This window comes from Natator depressus, chromosome 6 (assembly GCF_965152275.1).
Source record: "Natator depressus isolate rNatDep1 chromosome 6, rNatDep2.hap1, whole genome shotgun sequence".
NCBI lineage: Eukaryota > Metazoa > Chordata > Testudines > Cheloniidae > Natator > Natator depressus.
In genome coordinates, this window is record NC_134239.1 from 35,583,700 (window position 1) to 35,601,245 (window position 17,546).

The following is a 17,546-nucleotide window of genomic DNA, read 5'->3' on the forward strand; positions in this document are numbered from 1 at the left end:
GAGATACACAGGAGCCTTTGCCATCACCAAATTTCAAAAAGCTTCAATTTTTTTTTTTTTTTGTCACCAGCATTAACTTCCCACAATTCACATCCAAAATCACTATGGAAAAAGTTAGGCTTTTCACCAGTCACACCTTTGTACATTTCGAGATGCCCTGGTTTTTCCATACTTACTTAAGGGAGGCCATAGCTGAGTGAGCCATCCCTAGTCTTCTTCTGAATTCTTTGGAAACGTCTCCTTGGTTAGGTAAAAATGATCTCAGATAATTAAAATCATTTACTGCCTTACAGCTTGGTCATTAATCATGACGTCTGCTTGCATTCTATTTTTGTTAGTTGCTCATAATATTCTTAGAGGTACCATTTGGGAGAATAGAAGGAGAGGAGATGCTGGCTTGGGAAGCTTAAAAGAAACAACCAGATTCCAAAACAAAAACAAAACAAAAAATACAAACAAACAAACCCCCAAAACAAACAAACCAACCAAAACGACATTCCCTCCCACAAAACCATAAAAAACAAAAACAAACCAACCCACAAAACTCACCAGTATTAAAAACAGAAGGAAAAGTGAATATAGGCACTTGTAGGCTGAATGCTTGCATATCAATAAAGGAAAATATAGAGCAGTAATGGAAGGAAGACATGGCATGAAGAAAGGTTAAAGGAACTCAACTTAGTGCATGTAACTGAAAGACATGAAGGTATGATACAGCTATATAAATAACTGAGAGGACATAACATGGTGGAGAAAGACTTATTTGAGGTTGACTATGTATTACAAGAAATAATAATCTTAAATTAAAAAGCAGGCCCATTCAATCACTTACCTATGAGGAACCTATGGGTTTTCTCCTCAGGGCTTGATTCCTAAGAAGGCACCTGGCAAATATCGATTGATTCACCACTTGTCATCCCCACAGGGCAATTCGGTTAATGACTCACAATTATGTTCAATATTCTATTCCTCCTGTGTGCATGGTTAGGACTTGTTTGAGGGGGCACTGTTTTCAAAATGTGACATCAAGGCGGCTCGTCAATTGCTGACAGTGCATCCTTCCAATTTTAATCTTTTGGGTTTCTGCTTTGAAGATCAGTTTTATTTTGATAAGTCCCTCCTGATGGGATTACCGATCTCATACTCAGAGTTTGAAAAATTCAGCACTCCACTGGAATGGGAAATGGCACGGGAGTCTGGTTTATAGCAGGAGGTACACTAATTGGATGACTTTGTGTGTGCAGGCAGGGCAGATTCTGAGGAGCATGTCAGGCCAGTGGCCACATTCCAAGCTTTGACTGGTAGGATGGGGGTACTTCTGGCCGATGAAAAAAAACAGAGGGACTCCTCTACTTATTGATCCATCTGGAGATTGAGTTAGATATGCCAGCTGGTAAATATCTGGACTCCCCCAGGATAAACTGGGGGAACTTCTGGAATTGATCATCAAGGCTAGAGCAGCCAGGAAGTTTATACTGTGGGAGCTGCAGTCTATTATTGGACTTTGAAATGTTGCATGTCAGTTGGTAGCCCCAGGGTGGGCATTTTGCACCAGACTGTCAACTGCCACCTTGGGAATATCGAAGCCCATCCATTTTCAAATGGTTAATAAAGAGATGATGAGGATTTAGGAATCATGGAACAGTTTCTGAATCATTTTAATGGAGTGTCTTTTTGGAGGGAGGAATGGATGATAGAGGCAGAGTTAAAGATTCATTACAATGCATCAGGAAGAATAGGTTTTGGGGTATTTTACCAAGGCAGGTGCTGTGCCAAGAAATGGCCCTTAGATTGGATACTAAAAGGTATAATAAAGGATATAACATTTCTGGAATTCTTTCCAATTTTGATAGCAGAAACGATTTGGGGAATGGATTTTGCAAACAAAAGCATGTGTTTTGGACTGACAACGTGGCAATAGTACATTTTATCAATTGCCAGTCCTCCAGATCGCCAGGGTTATAAAGCTGGTAGGGGCATTTGTACTACAGTGATTAACTCTTAAAATGTTTCTCTGCCAGAGATATACCTGGGATTGATAATAGTGTAGCCAATGCATTCTCTCAATTTCAGGTGGACAAATTTCGGGACCTGACACCAGGAACCAACAAGGAACCAGAATTGATACCCAGAACACTCTAGGACCATGGCACATGAAGGCTCTCAGGGCATTAAAGAGATCAGGAGCACCACAAACATTTAGGTCTATGACAAGAGGTTCAATGATTTTGTGCATTTTCAGTGATGAGGGGCCTGTGGATGACCTGACCTATTCCAGAAGACCAGATACTTCAGTACACAGTGTCACTGGCTCTCTGTGGGCTGGCATCATCTGCCATTTCTGGTCACCTATTAGGCCTTACATTTGTGAGTTGAATGAGAGGTTACCCAGCTCTTTGTAACGGATTCAGAGTCTGGAGGTTTTTAGTAAGGTGGTTTTGGGACAGAGGACCTAGAAAGGATCCCCATTATCCCATCACTGTTCAGACACTTAGGGTTTTGATGCAAGTTCTCCACCAAATATGCAGAAGTGGACCTGAGGTGGCCTTGTTCAAAACTGCAGTCCAGGTAGTGGTTTTTAGAGCTTTCACAGTCAGCGAACCAGTGCCTGCGTGAGCGAGGGATACATCAGGAAGAGCTTTGGAGTGGTGGGATTTACAATGGGAGGGAAGGGTCAGTCATCTTCACCCTGAGGATCTTGAAAACAGATGGGGGAGTGGGGAGAGGAGGACAAGGTGAGTCCAAAATGGGAACGGGTGAGGTCAGGGTTTAACCAGTGTGGGCATTAAGGACTTATGGACTAACGACACTGGTTGGGGAAACACCCCTCTTTATTCACAGGGATGGAAGAATCCTCATAACATATACCTTTATTACAATTTTCAGAAAGGGGTTTACAAAGTTGGGGCTACCAGAGCATTAATTTAATTCCCACTCATTCCAAATCGGGGCTGCAACAGCTTTGGCCCAACTTGGGTGAGGGGCGACAATGATGCAGACAATTGGTCAAGAGCATTTGAACGTATACAGGATGTAGGGGAGACCCCAGGTAGAGAATCAAAGCTAATTCTCCTGTGCTTCCAATTTCAGAATCATGCAAACAGGCCAAACGAGCGGTGCTGTGGGATCTGAGAGCACAGCATTGTATACTGGGTGCTTAGGTGGCCTTCCAGGTTGTCTGGAGGGTAACAGCTGGGTCTTGGTAGTGAAGCAATCCTGAGCTGGCATGGAAGGAGAGGCTTGCTCTTGAACCAGCTAATGTCCCTTGTATACTCTTTGGAGGCCCAGGAGCAGGCACTGGATGTGATTATTGTTCACCTTGGTGAAAACGATTTGGGAGGGTGTAGGGGAGTTGAACCGATGATCAGAGCTAAGAGGGATTTGGGGCAGATCCAGGATTTTTTCCCTGGAATTACAATTATTTGGTCTGACATATTACAGTGCAGGGTGTGGCAGGAAGCTGTGAAGCGTCCATGGATTGATATGACTGGGGGATATATGAATAGGGATGTGGCTAAATTCATGGGTAATGAAAGGGGTTGCGTAATTCTTCATCTGGACATATCTTATGGGGCACCTAAGTTATTTAGGGAGGATGGGGTACACCAATGCAACTAGAGACCCTTCTGTCCACTATTAAGGAAGGAATCAGTAACTATGTTGGAAACTGGCGGGGGATGGGCCAGAGGCAGCCAAGCTCATTGTGGCAGATGTCCAATGCAGGTACTCAGTATGGAAGGGATATGGTTATCAGATAAAATGGATTCAAAGAGGCTTTGAAGGAAAGCATCCCTTAAGGGAGCTGAGGAAATGGGGGCTGGGAGCTCCTACATCTGGTACAGCAAGGAGTCAACCCTCTTCCCTTTTACAGCCCCCCCTCAGCGATGGTAAAGAAGGACAGCAGGGCCCCAGCAGCACGATGTCTGGGACTAAATTGGAAATTATGTGGAAATGATGATGATCTGCACTGTACAATTTATTGCTGGCTACTCTCAGATATTTTAAGTGAATAAATTTGTGGCCTAATTAAACGACATCCATTACCTCTTGCCTTTCCGCTGGTGCGACCAGACAACAAAGCACCCGTCAACAGAGGTCATTGTACCATCATCAGTGCAGACGTTCGAGATGAGATTATATAACGTAACAAGGGGAATACTGGGGAAGAACTGTGTTAGATGCAAGGGTTGGATCGAGACCCTTTTATTCTGCATTAATGGTTCAAAAGAGGGGAGCAGGAAGAGGGGAAACTGTTTGGTATTAAAGAGTATACTTAAGTGTCAAATGAAACAAAATTAAAAAGCAGGATAAGTTGATACACTACAAAGAACACTGTGGGTGGACAGTCTGCGGTATGAACAAAATGTGTGTCCAGACAGGCAAAAATGAGGAATGTTTAAATTAAAGAAGGACTGTTATTTCACAAACTGAAGAATGAAAGAAACAGAGCTCTCTCTGGGGGCTAGTTTGCTGGACCTTTGCGGGGGCAGTACAAGGTGCACACAGCTTTGCAGACTACACTTAGAACCAGCAGCTTGAACTCAGATCTAAGGCTGAAAAAAAGAAAAATGAGGAACACAGTGGGGGAAAGGACCAGAGACAGGGAAGAAAGACAGAGTTTTTCAGGCTGAAAGATACATCAGCACTGTGATGTGATGAAAAAGATCCAGAGAGATGGTTTCCGAGATAATACAGCAGACAAAAGCTTTAGAAAGCATGCTAAGGAGCTGTTCTATTGTGTGCTGAAATTTTTCTGGATGTACTCATTTCCGCTTTCATCTTGCTTAAAAGCGGTACGAAACATACACAAAATGGGTGCAATACAGAGCTGAAATCTAAAAACATGTCTAAATTTAAATCCAAACCACTGAAAGATTTGCATAGCATCATCACGAGGGTCAACTAATTAAGCAGCAATTTTTTTTAAATGTGGCACTAAATAAATCACGACCTCTCAAATCTCAGTGCACGGAACCATTCTATACTGTTGAGTACAGTTCATGCACTGTAGGGATGAGAAAAAGCTGGTGGGGTTTTGAGTTTTGTGAAACCTCTAGAACTTTTGTACAAATGATGGGTTTCTGAAGCTTTGTAGAGTTTCATGAAACATTTTTATTGTACTTTGAATCCTTTATTTTCCAAGGGAAATTTAATTTTTAAAAGTAAGTGTTTCTAGTGGGGCCTGGGCTAAACAAACAGATGACTGCCTGTGTAGATCAGATTGCAGGATCAGGGCCAAGTTTTGTAGAAATGGAATTGCTGATTTTCTAAAAAAGTTACATTGCTTCATTAAGTTACAACTTCATACTTGAAACAGGAAATGCAAAAGATGATCACTCAGTAGTAGAATAATAGGGTCAAATCCTCAGCTGGTGTATATCAGTATAGCTTCTTTGACATCAAGGACCATAATCCTATCATTTTAGTTCCCTTACAGAAATTGTTGCATTTTTATATCATTTGTTGTCTAATAAATCCAATATGAAAAACAACCTAAGAACACTCACTTCTCTAGAAGGGCTGGTAGGGCAGGTGTAGATGTCAGACTACTTCTTCCATTGGGTGATTCAGCCTGTAAATTGAAAACATGAGAAATAAAATGTTAAATTCCATGCGATGTTAGGTTTCATGAATTGATTTCTAATGCAACTTCAGTATGATGATAAAGTCAATGGGTTTCTTACCTGAAGTTTTTCTTCCAAAATACATCACACAAAATCTCCTGAAAATAGAACTCTCAAACTACTTCTGTAAACAATGGACTTTAAAAATTACGAGTAGCTGTTTTTGCCACTTTTGTGCCTCTCTCTCTACCTTACTTCCGTTATATATGTGTTGTTTAATCTCTTCCTTTTGTTGTACACTGACTACTGGATAGTATGTTGATTATTTTCCCGTCTCTTCCTTTTCTGTAAATTGTGCTTCCTCTGTTGGGTTTTCAGTGAGAAATTTTAACAATGAATTTTTCACCTCCATTCATGTCTTTAAACAATTCGTGTGGGCACATAATGACATAACATGGTCATGCAATCATGTTGTTTTTTAAATTGAATTCAATTTAAAGATCAATTTCATTTTAACTCCCACTCAGCTAAAAATACTGTCCCTTTGAAGACATTTCCATCAGACGTGCTGCTCTTCAGCTGCTTGTCTGCAATAATCCCCATTAAAGAAGCTTTGGCCTTCCAGTAGAGAGCCTTGACCATACATCTTTAAAAGTTTTAGATCTGTTAGTCTATCTTTGAAGCTAGGAGTACCTGGTACATTTTGCACTGGAGTAATATGTTATGTAGATTTGTTAAGCTCAAGTTTTATTTGGTTCTTCTTTAATGTGCAAACAATATATAGTACCAGATTATGCTGCTGTAAACAAAAAAGACAACACAGGAGCTGAATATGCTACTTATCCCAGGCTATAGTGGGAGTTGTACATTTCTGTTGTATGAGTTTTTCAGTTTGGGTTTATACTGAAGACTTTTGTGACAGTTGATTAGAAGAGCTGTCACACTAACAGAGCAGTAAATGACTGAAATTATCATCCCCTCTGGGTTCTACTGTGGAGGTTATTTTTACTTTTTTATGCATAGTACATTACCACTGAATAAACAGAAACTATAACGTAGAATCTGATTATACCTTGACTTGCCTCGGGGCCCCAGTGAGCCAACATACAGCGTCACTGGGTTCCTAAGGTAAGCAGCCAAGGAAGCTGATTCGGAGGGGGTATTTCCTTTATGCAGCATGGGCTACATAGCCACCTGTGACTATCCCCATCACAAAGGTTGGGTCACAGATTCCAAACAGGCTCATGGCACTGCGAAATTCCCTGTGTGTCTTAATGAAGACCTAATCAACAAGGTAGGTTTGGGGATGTGAGGCTTCTTAGAAATGTTTCCTCAAGCTTGGGGGTCTCATACATTTTTGTGCTGAGAAAAGGTGAGGAGAGACTAGCATGGATATTCCCAATTTAAACCATATACTTGAGTGCAGTTTGAATCACTCAAATTTGCAATGTCAAATGGGCTCAGATTTTTCAGAAATGTTTGCTCAGTTCGATATGACACGGGTTTAAGAAACATGTTAATTTCTTTAAATTATGGACTTATTTTTACTTACCAGGGATGGCATTGAAGGTATGGGTGACGTAGTAGGTGACTGGCCGGGAATGTGTAATGAGTTAAATTTAGGAACAACAGCAACACTGACTCTCCTCCGAGGCATATTCTGTCATTAAACAACAAACTTTATTATACGAGAAGCTCAACTGAAGGATAATTCTCTGTGGTTGGTAGGTATTGTAAACAAGCAGATTCATACAATCCACACAACAGAAATATTCTAACCTATACTAGCAGCAGCAAACACAATTATCTATTTTGGATGAGACATACATAAAACTATATTAAGAGAATGTTAATATTGCAAAAGTCAGGAAACGGTGGCATGTCCAACCTTAATTCTTCCCCCTTTGGGTGTATCCATCATGATTAGTCTAAGTGCATGATCACATACTGCTTCTTAAATAACACAATTTTACATTAGTATTATACACTTTTTTTCTACAAAATTAGACACACATCTAGCTTTCTGTAGTACTCTGTATCACTCCTTATATACCAGACAAAGACCATGACCATCCTTTATAAGAAAAGTACACAGTAAATTTACCCATTACAATATATACAGTATATTACGGATTAAATGTAGCAGAATAATAGTGATTTTTTTGCTGGTAAATATAGGTCAGATAAGTTGGCAGATAAATTAATTTAGTAGTTAAGTGCCTCATTCCTTGATATGCACCTAAGCGAGTTGGCACTTCCTATTGGTTGAAAAGAAAAGGTCTGATAAATGGCTGCTGACTAAGGTCCTGATTCAGAAATGTATCTATTCAGAAACACACTTGAACACCTGCTTACAGTGAAGTAAATAGGGACTTAAGTGCTAACTTCAAAAGTTAAGCACATGCTTAAGTGCTTTCCTGAATTGGGGTCTAAGTATTAAAACATACTTTAGGAAAGACTCTTTATATTGGTTGTAGTCTAACACAATAACATTATAACAGTTTAAGTATAAATTAGAAGATGATATATATAAGGTAGAAGGAAAATTTATACAATATTATAAATTTGAGAAACAGCATGTGATCATGTAATTAAAGACTATCAACCTTCAACTTCTCCTGCTGGCAGGAAGGCTGGGTTCAGTCTATTACTGTTTTAATCATAAAATGTCCTCTAAAATATTAACAACCAAACAAACATGGCCCAGTTTGGCTAAAAATACTAAATTCCATCCCTTCTCACACATTGATGCTGTATTTTGGGCAGCTCATTGTTGAAAATCAATCAAAAACCATTAATGTGGAGAGAGTGGATGGATAAGGGGATAATTTGGGTCTCTGGATTGAGGATCAAGTTTCTTCTTTTCCAAGTACTCTAACTACAGTACTATTTACCTGGTCCAGTGGCATGGCATTACCCACAGCGTAAGCATCTCTTGAAGGACATATTTGGTCCGGATGCACTGGGAGCAGCAGAGATGCCAGAATTATAGTCGATGTGGAGAGAGCTCCATCTGTAGGTACACCCAAGCAACTGCAGCCTGACTTCCAGGCCCAAAAGACCCTTCCTAATTCAGATTGCCTGTGCCAGGCCTGAAACAAAGATTTGTGTATATTTTTGAGCCTAGACAATGGGGAAATGCCTTGCAAAACATTAAAACTCTGCAACTGATCTATGATTAAGGCTAATGTAGCCACAAATTTTATTTTGTTCACACTGGTCCCCGCATAGATTACAGCGCATGGATCTTGCCAAAGCAGACTGCTGTTGGAGATGTGGGTCTCCTGGAACCACACTGGCTCACATGTTTTGAGACTGTTCCAGGATACATTTGTTTCAGCTAGAATAAGTAGTAAGGTTAGTATGATAATAGATACCTCCTTAAAAATTACTTCCCAGAACTGTTTTTTGGGATATAGCTCATCATCTTGAAAACTCTCCAACTCACGGAAAGCTTAGTTCTCCAGAGCAGTGCTTGTAGGCAAGTGACTCATATTGCTTAGATGGAAGAGCAGACTGTCTCCAGGGATAGAAGCTTGGGTCAGCGACTTGGCTGACCTAGCAGCTAAAGAGCAGGTACTGTTTCAGAGAAAGACTTCAGACAAATCTTAAAAGTTTTAGTCTACCTTCTTAGAAACTTTTTATTAATCCATAGTGGATGGAAACCAATATGTCAGTCTCCTTTCCCCCTTTTCCCATTCCTTTACATTGTTTGGTCTTTTGTTTCTTCTTCAGTTGCTCCCCCCGCTTTTTTTAAAATAAATAAATACAATGTAAACAAAAAAAGACTATCAAAATGCATATAGATACAAAGAGGACTTAAAATGGTATGTGCAACCTTAGCTTGGTAGTTCCTGACTTCTGAGTATAAACTTAACATTCTCTTAACACAATTTTTGGTATGGAATTTCCCAGGCTGCTGCTGTCCCCCCCTCCCCTCCCGAAGAGAAAAAGCATGGGGGTGGGGCAGAATTTGAACCTCCCTACTCAGGCAATATGCCTCCAAGTTGTGCTGGGTGAGTGCATGCCTGAATGTAGACCGTGACAATCTTTATCCAAGTATAGTGCACTATGCTCCCAAAATGCCAGCTCAGCTTTACTTGCTGGTATGGAAGGGGAGAAGAAGATTGGCCCTACCATTTCTGGAGAGTCTAGCACTGCTGCAGATACTAAAGTCTCTTGGTCCCTGTGTGCAGAGAGTGCAAGGAATGGGAGTATGGGTGGCACCTGGACAGAGAGGAACAATAAAGGAGGCTTGTTCCCTGTCTCTTCCCACTGAGTATCTGCATGGGGCTGGGAACAATTTGGACCTTAACTATTACAAACGATGAAATATACATATGAAATAAAGCTTGCAGAAGTTGAACAACATAACAGATCAATTTCCTATTAGCTGAATAGGTTCTCAGCTGTATTAATTAGTGAATTTAAGGAGCTGCCTTATAGCTGAGTCTCCAAAGGCTAGGAGTCTGCACATATTTAAAACTAGCTTTGTTAAAGTTATTAATAAGTCAATATCAAGCATGGAAAATATCTCAGTTATGAATGCTTTAACAAAACAATAAAAAAAGATTGTCCTGTGCTGACTGAATCAGTGAGCCACACCCTTAAAAAACTACTGGATTATCTCTATGGTGTTGTGGAAATGATGTGGTTGCTAAGAGTGACAATTTCAGAACCTGACTAAGAGACTGATCCTGCAACCCCTATTCATATAGTCATTCTTGGCCTGATGCTCAACTTATGACAGTCACAGCTGAGGATCTGGCCATGGACTGTAAAGCAGGATTGTGCTCTAAAACACTATTATTCTGAAACAAATTAGTGAGGCCCCTTTATAAATTTTCAATTAATTCCAAGAATTACTATTTATTAGTGTATACAGTTATTCTCAATTTGACAGGTTTCAGAGTAGCAGCTGTGTTAGTCTGTATCCACAAAAAGAAAAGGAGTACTTGTGGCACCTTAGAGACTCTAAGGTTAGTCTTTAAGGTGCCACAAGCATTCCTTTTCTTTTTGCAAAATATTTGAATTGGCCATCACACAAACTGCACTTCAGATTTATCAGGACTGTAGTAGGCAATCAAATTCTATATATTTAGACAGTGATTGAACTTTTGTTACATAAAATCTTCACTTAACAGTTTAATTTCTGTTAATATTGTCAGAATACCTTTCCAACAGTAAGAGACATGGATCTAGATGAACGAGGCACTCCATCTTCTGCATGGAAGACAGTAGATAAAGAACAGAGTTAGACTATATGGATAAATCCCTATAAATAAAATTGATATATGAACTAGATCTGATCTCAGTTACCCCAATGGAAATTTGTAAGGACCCCACTTATTTCAACTGACTTCAGTTGCCACTGCGATCAGAATCTGGCCTACTGGCTGTTCCTACAAGCTGATTTTTCAGAAGAAAGTTTTAATACTTAAACTTCCAGTAGGCTACATAAGCAAAAACAGCAAAGAAAAGAGAGCAAAGAAGTACCAACTTTTTTTAAAATTTTGCCTACTGGAATAAATTCCTTTTCATCACATTTTACTTCTGAGGAAGTCCTATAGAAAACAGGCAAAAATAAGCATACATGCAAGTAATGCAATTAAATATAATCATTTGGCCCGATCATACTTGGATAATTAACAATCATCTAGAATAACTGTAGTTAGTAAATCTAGCTGATAAAATATAAAATGTATTGTATAGGCATTGCACAAAAGCTTTCATAATCCACTTTAAGGAGACATAGCAGCTTTGCAGAGCTGACATCTGCTAAACACATGCAAGAGCATGTGCAAATGAATATTTAACAAACAGCCAAACTTGTGATCCTAGAGACAACCATAAAACAATTCTATACATACAAGATTTTATAAAGATGTTAAATATCCAGTGTTTTGTTTTTTAAAGTGACTGATATCTTTTGGAAACTATTAAAAATGTTCCATTTAGAAGTAATATTGCTTCTATCGTAGACTTCCTGTATTTCTTTTCTCATGTTCTTTATAATGAAGACCATTTATATGAGCTCTCTCAAGAAACAAAGATCCTGTTTTCATGCAAATATTCTTAGTAGTAAAGAATGCTCAGATAAAATGTTTAATACAGATAGTAGAAACAGAATTGTTTCCAAACAGAATGTTTTTAAAAGTTTCCCATGCATCATCAGTTCTTCAAGTATTTAAATTTATTTCAATGTAGTCAGTGCCTATTTATTTCTTAAACTAGTTCAGCTTCACATACTATACATATTGCACCACTGTTGAAGCTGATTGTGGTGTCCAGGAAGTTGATGCTAGTGTGGAAGTGTTCTGGAGACAGTTTAATGGATGGGTGGTTGTTGGTGTGGAACACTCCCACACTAGCATCAATTTCCTGAACACTATAATCAGCTTCAACAATGGAACCCTACAGACAACCATGTACAAGAAACCCACAGATCACCACACCTTCCTTCATAGATCCAGTAACCACCCCAAACACACTAAGAAATCTGTAATCCACAGGCAGATACTCAGATACTATGGAATATACTCTGAGGATGAAGTTCAGGAGGGATATACACCTTTAACACACCTTAAAACTGCCGTCACCAAACAACGACACTCCACCAGAGAAGTAGATAGCATCATGGAATGGGCAACCCAAGTACCCTGAGAGAATCTGCTTCAATAGAGAAATAAAACCCCCTCCAACCACACACCCCTAGCTGTCACCTTTCACTCCAAACTGTGTATCATCAAACAAATACAACCCATACTCGATGGGGACCCCATCCTGAAAGAAATCTTTCCTGAACCCCCGACCCACTTCTGGCCTTCCAACAGTCATTTCCAAGCTCATAATCAGAAGCAAGCTCTCCACAGACCAGGACCACTAACTCCAAGTGGCATCAGCCCCTACCAGAACAGATGGAAAACATGCAGCCATATTTACCACAACATGTGGTGTAACTCTCCAGCGCACTAAATGCCGCAGTAACAACTATGTGGGTGAAACAAGACAATCCCTGCACTCTTGAATGAACTCACATAGGAAAATGATAAAAGTCAAAATCACCCTATCACCTGTGAGAGAACACTTCACAAAGCGATCAGAATGTCTGACATATCAGTCCTCATCCTCAAAGGAAACCTGCACAACACTTTCAAAAGACAAGCCTGGGAGCTTAAATTCATAACTCTGCAAGACACTATAAATCATGGATTTAAAAGAGACACTGGATTTATGGCTTATTACAACAATCTGTAGCCCACTAACCCCCTCTTTTGTCCTATGACTGCAGAGGGGTTAACCGGCCAGTCTGCCTTGAATGGTCCCTTACAATATGTGCTAATACTTATGCTAAACGATCTGGTCCACCTTGCATTTTGCTCTGATGCTGGGAGTACCTTTTTCAGCCCCGAAGAGGAGCTCTGTGTGGCTCAAAAGTTTATCTCTCTCACCAACAGAAGTTAGTGCAATAAAAGCTATTACCTCACCCACCTTCTCTCTCAAATTTCCATTGACTTTCATGGGAAATGGTGTGCACCTAACAACTGCAGGATTAGATAAAGTAGCTTTGTGTCATATACAAGGGAAATTCAAAAAGATACTCGTAAAATAGGTTTCAGAGTAGCAGCCGTGTTAGTCTGTATTCTCAAAAAGAAAAGGAGGACTTGTGGCACCTTAGAGACTAAAATTTATTTGAGCATAAGCTTTTGTGAGCTACAGCTCACTTCATCGGATGCATTCAGTGGCTGAATGCATCCGATGAAGTGAGCTGTAGCTCACGAAAGCTTATGCTCAAATAAATTTGTTAGTCTCTAAGGTGCCACAAGTCCTCCTTTTCTTTTTTCTTAAAATAGGGTAATCCAACCAGGCCTGAAACCTCTTGCAGATACTATACACAAGTCTGTGTTGGGAGATACCTTGTAAAATCTGCTTCTGTAACTGAGAATGTTCACAATACCTGATTTTACAAGATAAGTACCACTATAAACCCATGTGATTAAAGGCAAGCCTTTAAGCACTGTTATTACCAGATGAACTGTAACTTCTGCTAGAATTCTGATTGGCCAGTTTCTTAAACTCCATTAGCTCAGCATGGTCCTTTTCATATGTTCTCTTCAAATTCTCCACATACTGCATCATTACTTCTGTGGCCTTTGACATACGTTTCTCCTAAAGTGAGAGAAATACAGGGGTAACTCCTATACTATTTAAACAAATAATTCATCTCTATGTCTGCCAAGTTCTGCCAGAGCTGACTATGGAGCAGTTGTTCAAAAAGGACTTTCATGACTGGGAACTCCTCAGGCTAAATAGAATTATCTTCCACACCTGAATCCCAGCACATACATGGACATATACGGACGATATTGATATTTTTGATGATCAGATCATACATTTATACACAAACTCTCATACACAAAATGTTACTATAATTACCTGGTTTGTATGTGAAATAACTATTATTTAAAATTATATATATCATACAAATGTTGAGTGGCTTCAAGGGTAGTTTCCCTCTGTGTGCATTCTATTACCTACACATGCCATATTGAGGGCAATAGCATGTTATCTGAAGTTATGTTAATTGCTTTAAACCAGTCACGACAGATAAAATCCAAGTACACTACAGAAAAATTGTGTGTGTGTAAATGCATCGCATGATGAGATACATAATATATTTACACACGTGCATACATGTGCAACTATGTGAAACATTAATTTTTTTCATTAAGATCTAAAACGTGATAGCTAAAGTATAGAAATCAAGGAACACGCTGGAGATTTTTTAAACCGTCTTACCTGGCGAACAGCTCCAACCATTTCAGCACGACTGGAGAGCCTAGCAGCCAAACGATGTAGTACAGCAATATCCTCCAACAGCTTCTGGCAAGTTTCTCTGTGTTCATAGTGATGCCATAAGGCAGCTGAAGACTGAAATGAAAGAATGCACCAAAACATCAAATCATGGGCTAACCACCAAAATATCAAAGCACGGGCTAAGAGTTTTAGAGGCAAATATTCAGAGGGTGCACATTTGAAGTGCTGTTCCCACTAAAGTCAATGGAAGTCTCACTGCTAAAGGCCTACGTACAACTTTAGAAATATACCCTTTATAGTAACGACCATTTACAAATCTGTTTCCAAAACCCAAAGAATACTTGAACTTGCCAGTGTGGTAGGTATCAACAAGTGTCTTCAGCTTTTCTAATTTCTATGATATATTCACATTTTGATAAGCTATCAAACCCTTAACTTTCCAAGAACTCAGAAAGGAAAAGAGCAATAGCAAGCAGCATGACTTTCTCTAATATTGCCTGCAAAAACCAGAAAACAATCCTATGGACAGGTGAGAAATGAATCAGAAATATCTGTATATACTAACTCAAATCACTCTGGTAATTTAGGCCCTAATTCAGGAAAGCACGTAAATACCTGATTTCAATGGGATTACTCACATAGTTAAAGTTAAGCATGTGTTCATATGCTTTGCTGAATCAGGGCCTTAGTGAACAACTCTTTCCCTAATTAGTGACTGCTGTTCTCTGTAATATTTAATTCTTTGTCACTGTATTTAAAAAAATGGCCCAAATCCCCCACACTTTGAGGTAATTCAGCTCTAGAGCCAGATTTTTGTGGTGTTGGATTCATTTCTGTGTTCTATACCATGTTTCAATGTCAAAGGGCTGCAGTAACTTCAGAAGGGATCTTTGAATCAGAAATAAACATGAATATCTGTGATTCAGATTTTATTTGTAGTTTTATTTGTTTATGTAGTTATACCTGAAAGAAAAACCTACAGCTCTCATCATGAATATGACATTTATACTATTGCTGACCCCAAACATTCAAAAATCATGAAGTCAGGGGGCTCCTAAATATCATGAGATCTATTTTTTAAGTCTCATGATTTTAAACCAATGTGTGCGGGGGTTTTATGCGCCATCTGGTCTTTGAGACGTTAGGGTACACTCAGCTTACATTGTCAAGCTTTTTTGTGGGGACTAAAACCTTTTTTAAAAATGAAAGATGAGATTCTCATGTTATCAGTTGTCTTCGAGAGCTGGGGCTTTAAGTAAAACATTGATATCATGAAGCTCCTGAAAGAATCATGGGAGTTGGCAACACTGTTCAATGGGCCTGCTCCTACAGAAACGAACAGGCAATCTTCAACTGAGTTCCAAAGGTACAGACGTAGGCCCTAACATGATCCATGTGTAGTACAGGAACTCCCATGGGCTTTGTCCCTTTGTTTAAGGTGATCGGAGCGTCAAAATATTTGGAATAAGACCCTGTTTAGTAAAAATTACACATATCATCAGAGGTTATATAAAGTAGCCATTTAAGTCCAAATTGTGCCATGTGAACTGGAATGAGGAGGGGAAGTTAGCTGCTTTTCTCCTGTGCTGTTAACATGATCCTTACTTTATTTCTTGCTAGTAAATGATTCTAAACCAAAATATTTGTATTACTACAAATGACAGGCTGCATTTCAAAGTGCCCTTATGCAACAGCTATAAAAATGTATGTGTACACAAAGGATTACTATAAATGAAGACATGAGATTTAATAGATCATCTCTGCTTACTTAAAGCTCTCTAAACAGCCAAGAATAGGGGAGAAAGCAGCAATACAACCCTCACATTTTTAGGTACAGATAATCCTCAAATGCAGCTTTGAAATCCCAGTGAAAAAATGTAAACTTCACAATCCTTGTTTAATTGTATCCTCCTTCAGTTTCGTAACTTCGTGTGCCCTGCTTGCCAAATATAATGGGTGACTCTTGCCTTATGTTCTTTTAACTATTTATCAACCCCAGATCAGTACATCATTCTGTCTACCTAATACTGTACCTATCACCATGGTACCTGGGTCTCTGCTGCTTTTATTGCACAAGGAATTTTGCAGTGTGTTGTAACTTGACACATATCTCAAAATTATTTGGCATTTCAGTTACAAAATCCATGGAGAGCTGGAAAGTTGGACACAAGAAAGGTAATGGCTGATAGCTGACAAATTTTTGATTAGAAGCAGAAAACAGCCACCCTGGAAACTATATAAGAAGTGGAAAAGAGTCCAGGAACTACAATATTTTTACCGAGGAGATTTCATTGACCCCTGAACGGGTCCCGTGAAAGCTCACAATTCCCTTCCCCAGGCCTCTTTTTAACATCTCCAGTATGGCTTTATGTCAAGCCATGAACTTCAAGCCATTGAAGAGAGAGCTGCCTTTAACACCTTTCAATAACATACCTAAATTGTCCATTTAGGTTTATTACCAAATGACAATAAGATCCCACTCCAGCTCGCCATGGCTAAGTGCTCCCTTGCAGTCCCAGAAATGCTTCATTCCTGCAGTGGTCCCAGCCACGTCAGAGTTTACATTGTGCCCTGCCCCCTTCTGTCACACTGGGGCTGAGCACAATTACAGGTCTTCTACTCCCCAAAGAGTGTTTGTGCGGTGGAGAGAGACAGCACAATGCTCTCCACACCGCTGGCTCATTATGTTGCACCTCCTTAAAGGGTGCCACAACAGCTACACTTCCTCTGCAGACTGGGGAGCTCCAGGAGGCATTATGTCCATAAAAGCCACAAGCTTTTATAGACATAATTTTTGCCCTAAGTCTGGGGGTAATCAAGCCTAGGTATCTTTCTCTGATACCTACTTAGAAGCTTTGACTAACTGGCTGCCTGTCATGGTGAAAGTAGTGAAGTAAAAGTGGTAGAAAATGAAGTCTGTGAATCAAATTCACAGCTGATATTAGCAGGTGTATCTGCATTAACAACAGTGGAGTTTTACTGGTTTAAAAGAGAAAAGAATTTATCCCTGTTTTCTTACCATAATGGCTGCTTTAAAGTTGTCCAGTTCCTTCTCCGTGTTCTCCTCAGTAAGATTTCTCTCCCTCTCCGCCTGGTTAATTCTAGATTCCAAGGTGTAACTATCATTTCTGAAGGCCAAGGAAAGTTGTACAAACACAGTCTGTT

At 39.6% G+C, this 17,546-nt stretch overlaps 1 protein-coding gene across 5 annotated transcripts in view; it reads right to left on the reverse strand.

The window, feature by feature from the left end:
- The window catches only part of IRAG1 (inositol 1,4,5-triphosphate receptor associated 1), a 136,424-nt gene that overhangs the window by 10,678 nt on the left and 108,200 nt on the right, over positions 1-17,546 (reverse strand). For all 5 annotated transcript variants that reach the window (XM_074955052.1, XM_074955050.1, XM_074955051.1 and 2 more), the window contains 6 exons: positions 17,401-17,541; positions 14,364-14,495; positions 13,592-13,733; positions 10,738-10,787; positions 7,117-7,224; positions 5,508-5,572 (listed from right to left, as the gene is read on the reverse strand). In XM_074955052.1, the coding sequence (XP_074811153.1) occupies positions 5,508-5,572; positions 7,117-7,224; positions 10,738-10,787; positions 13,592-13,733; positions 14,364-14,495; positions 17,401-17,541 (638 nt within the window). The remainder of the gene's footprint in view (positions 1-5,507; positions 5,573-7,116; positions 7,225-10,737; positions 10,788-13,591; positions 13,734-14,363; positions 14,496-17,400; positions 17,542-17,546) is intronic.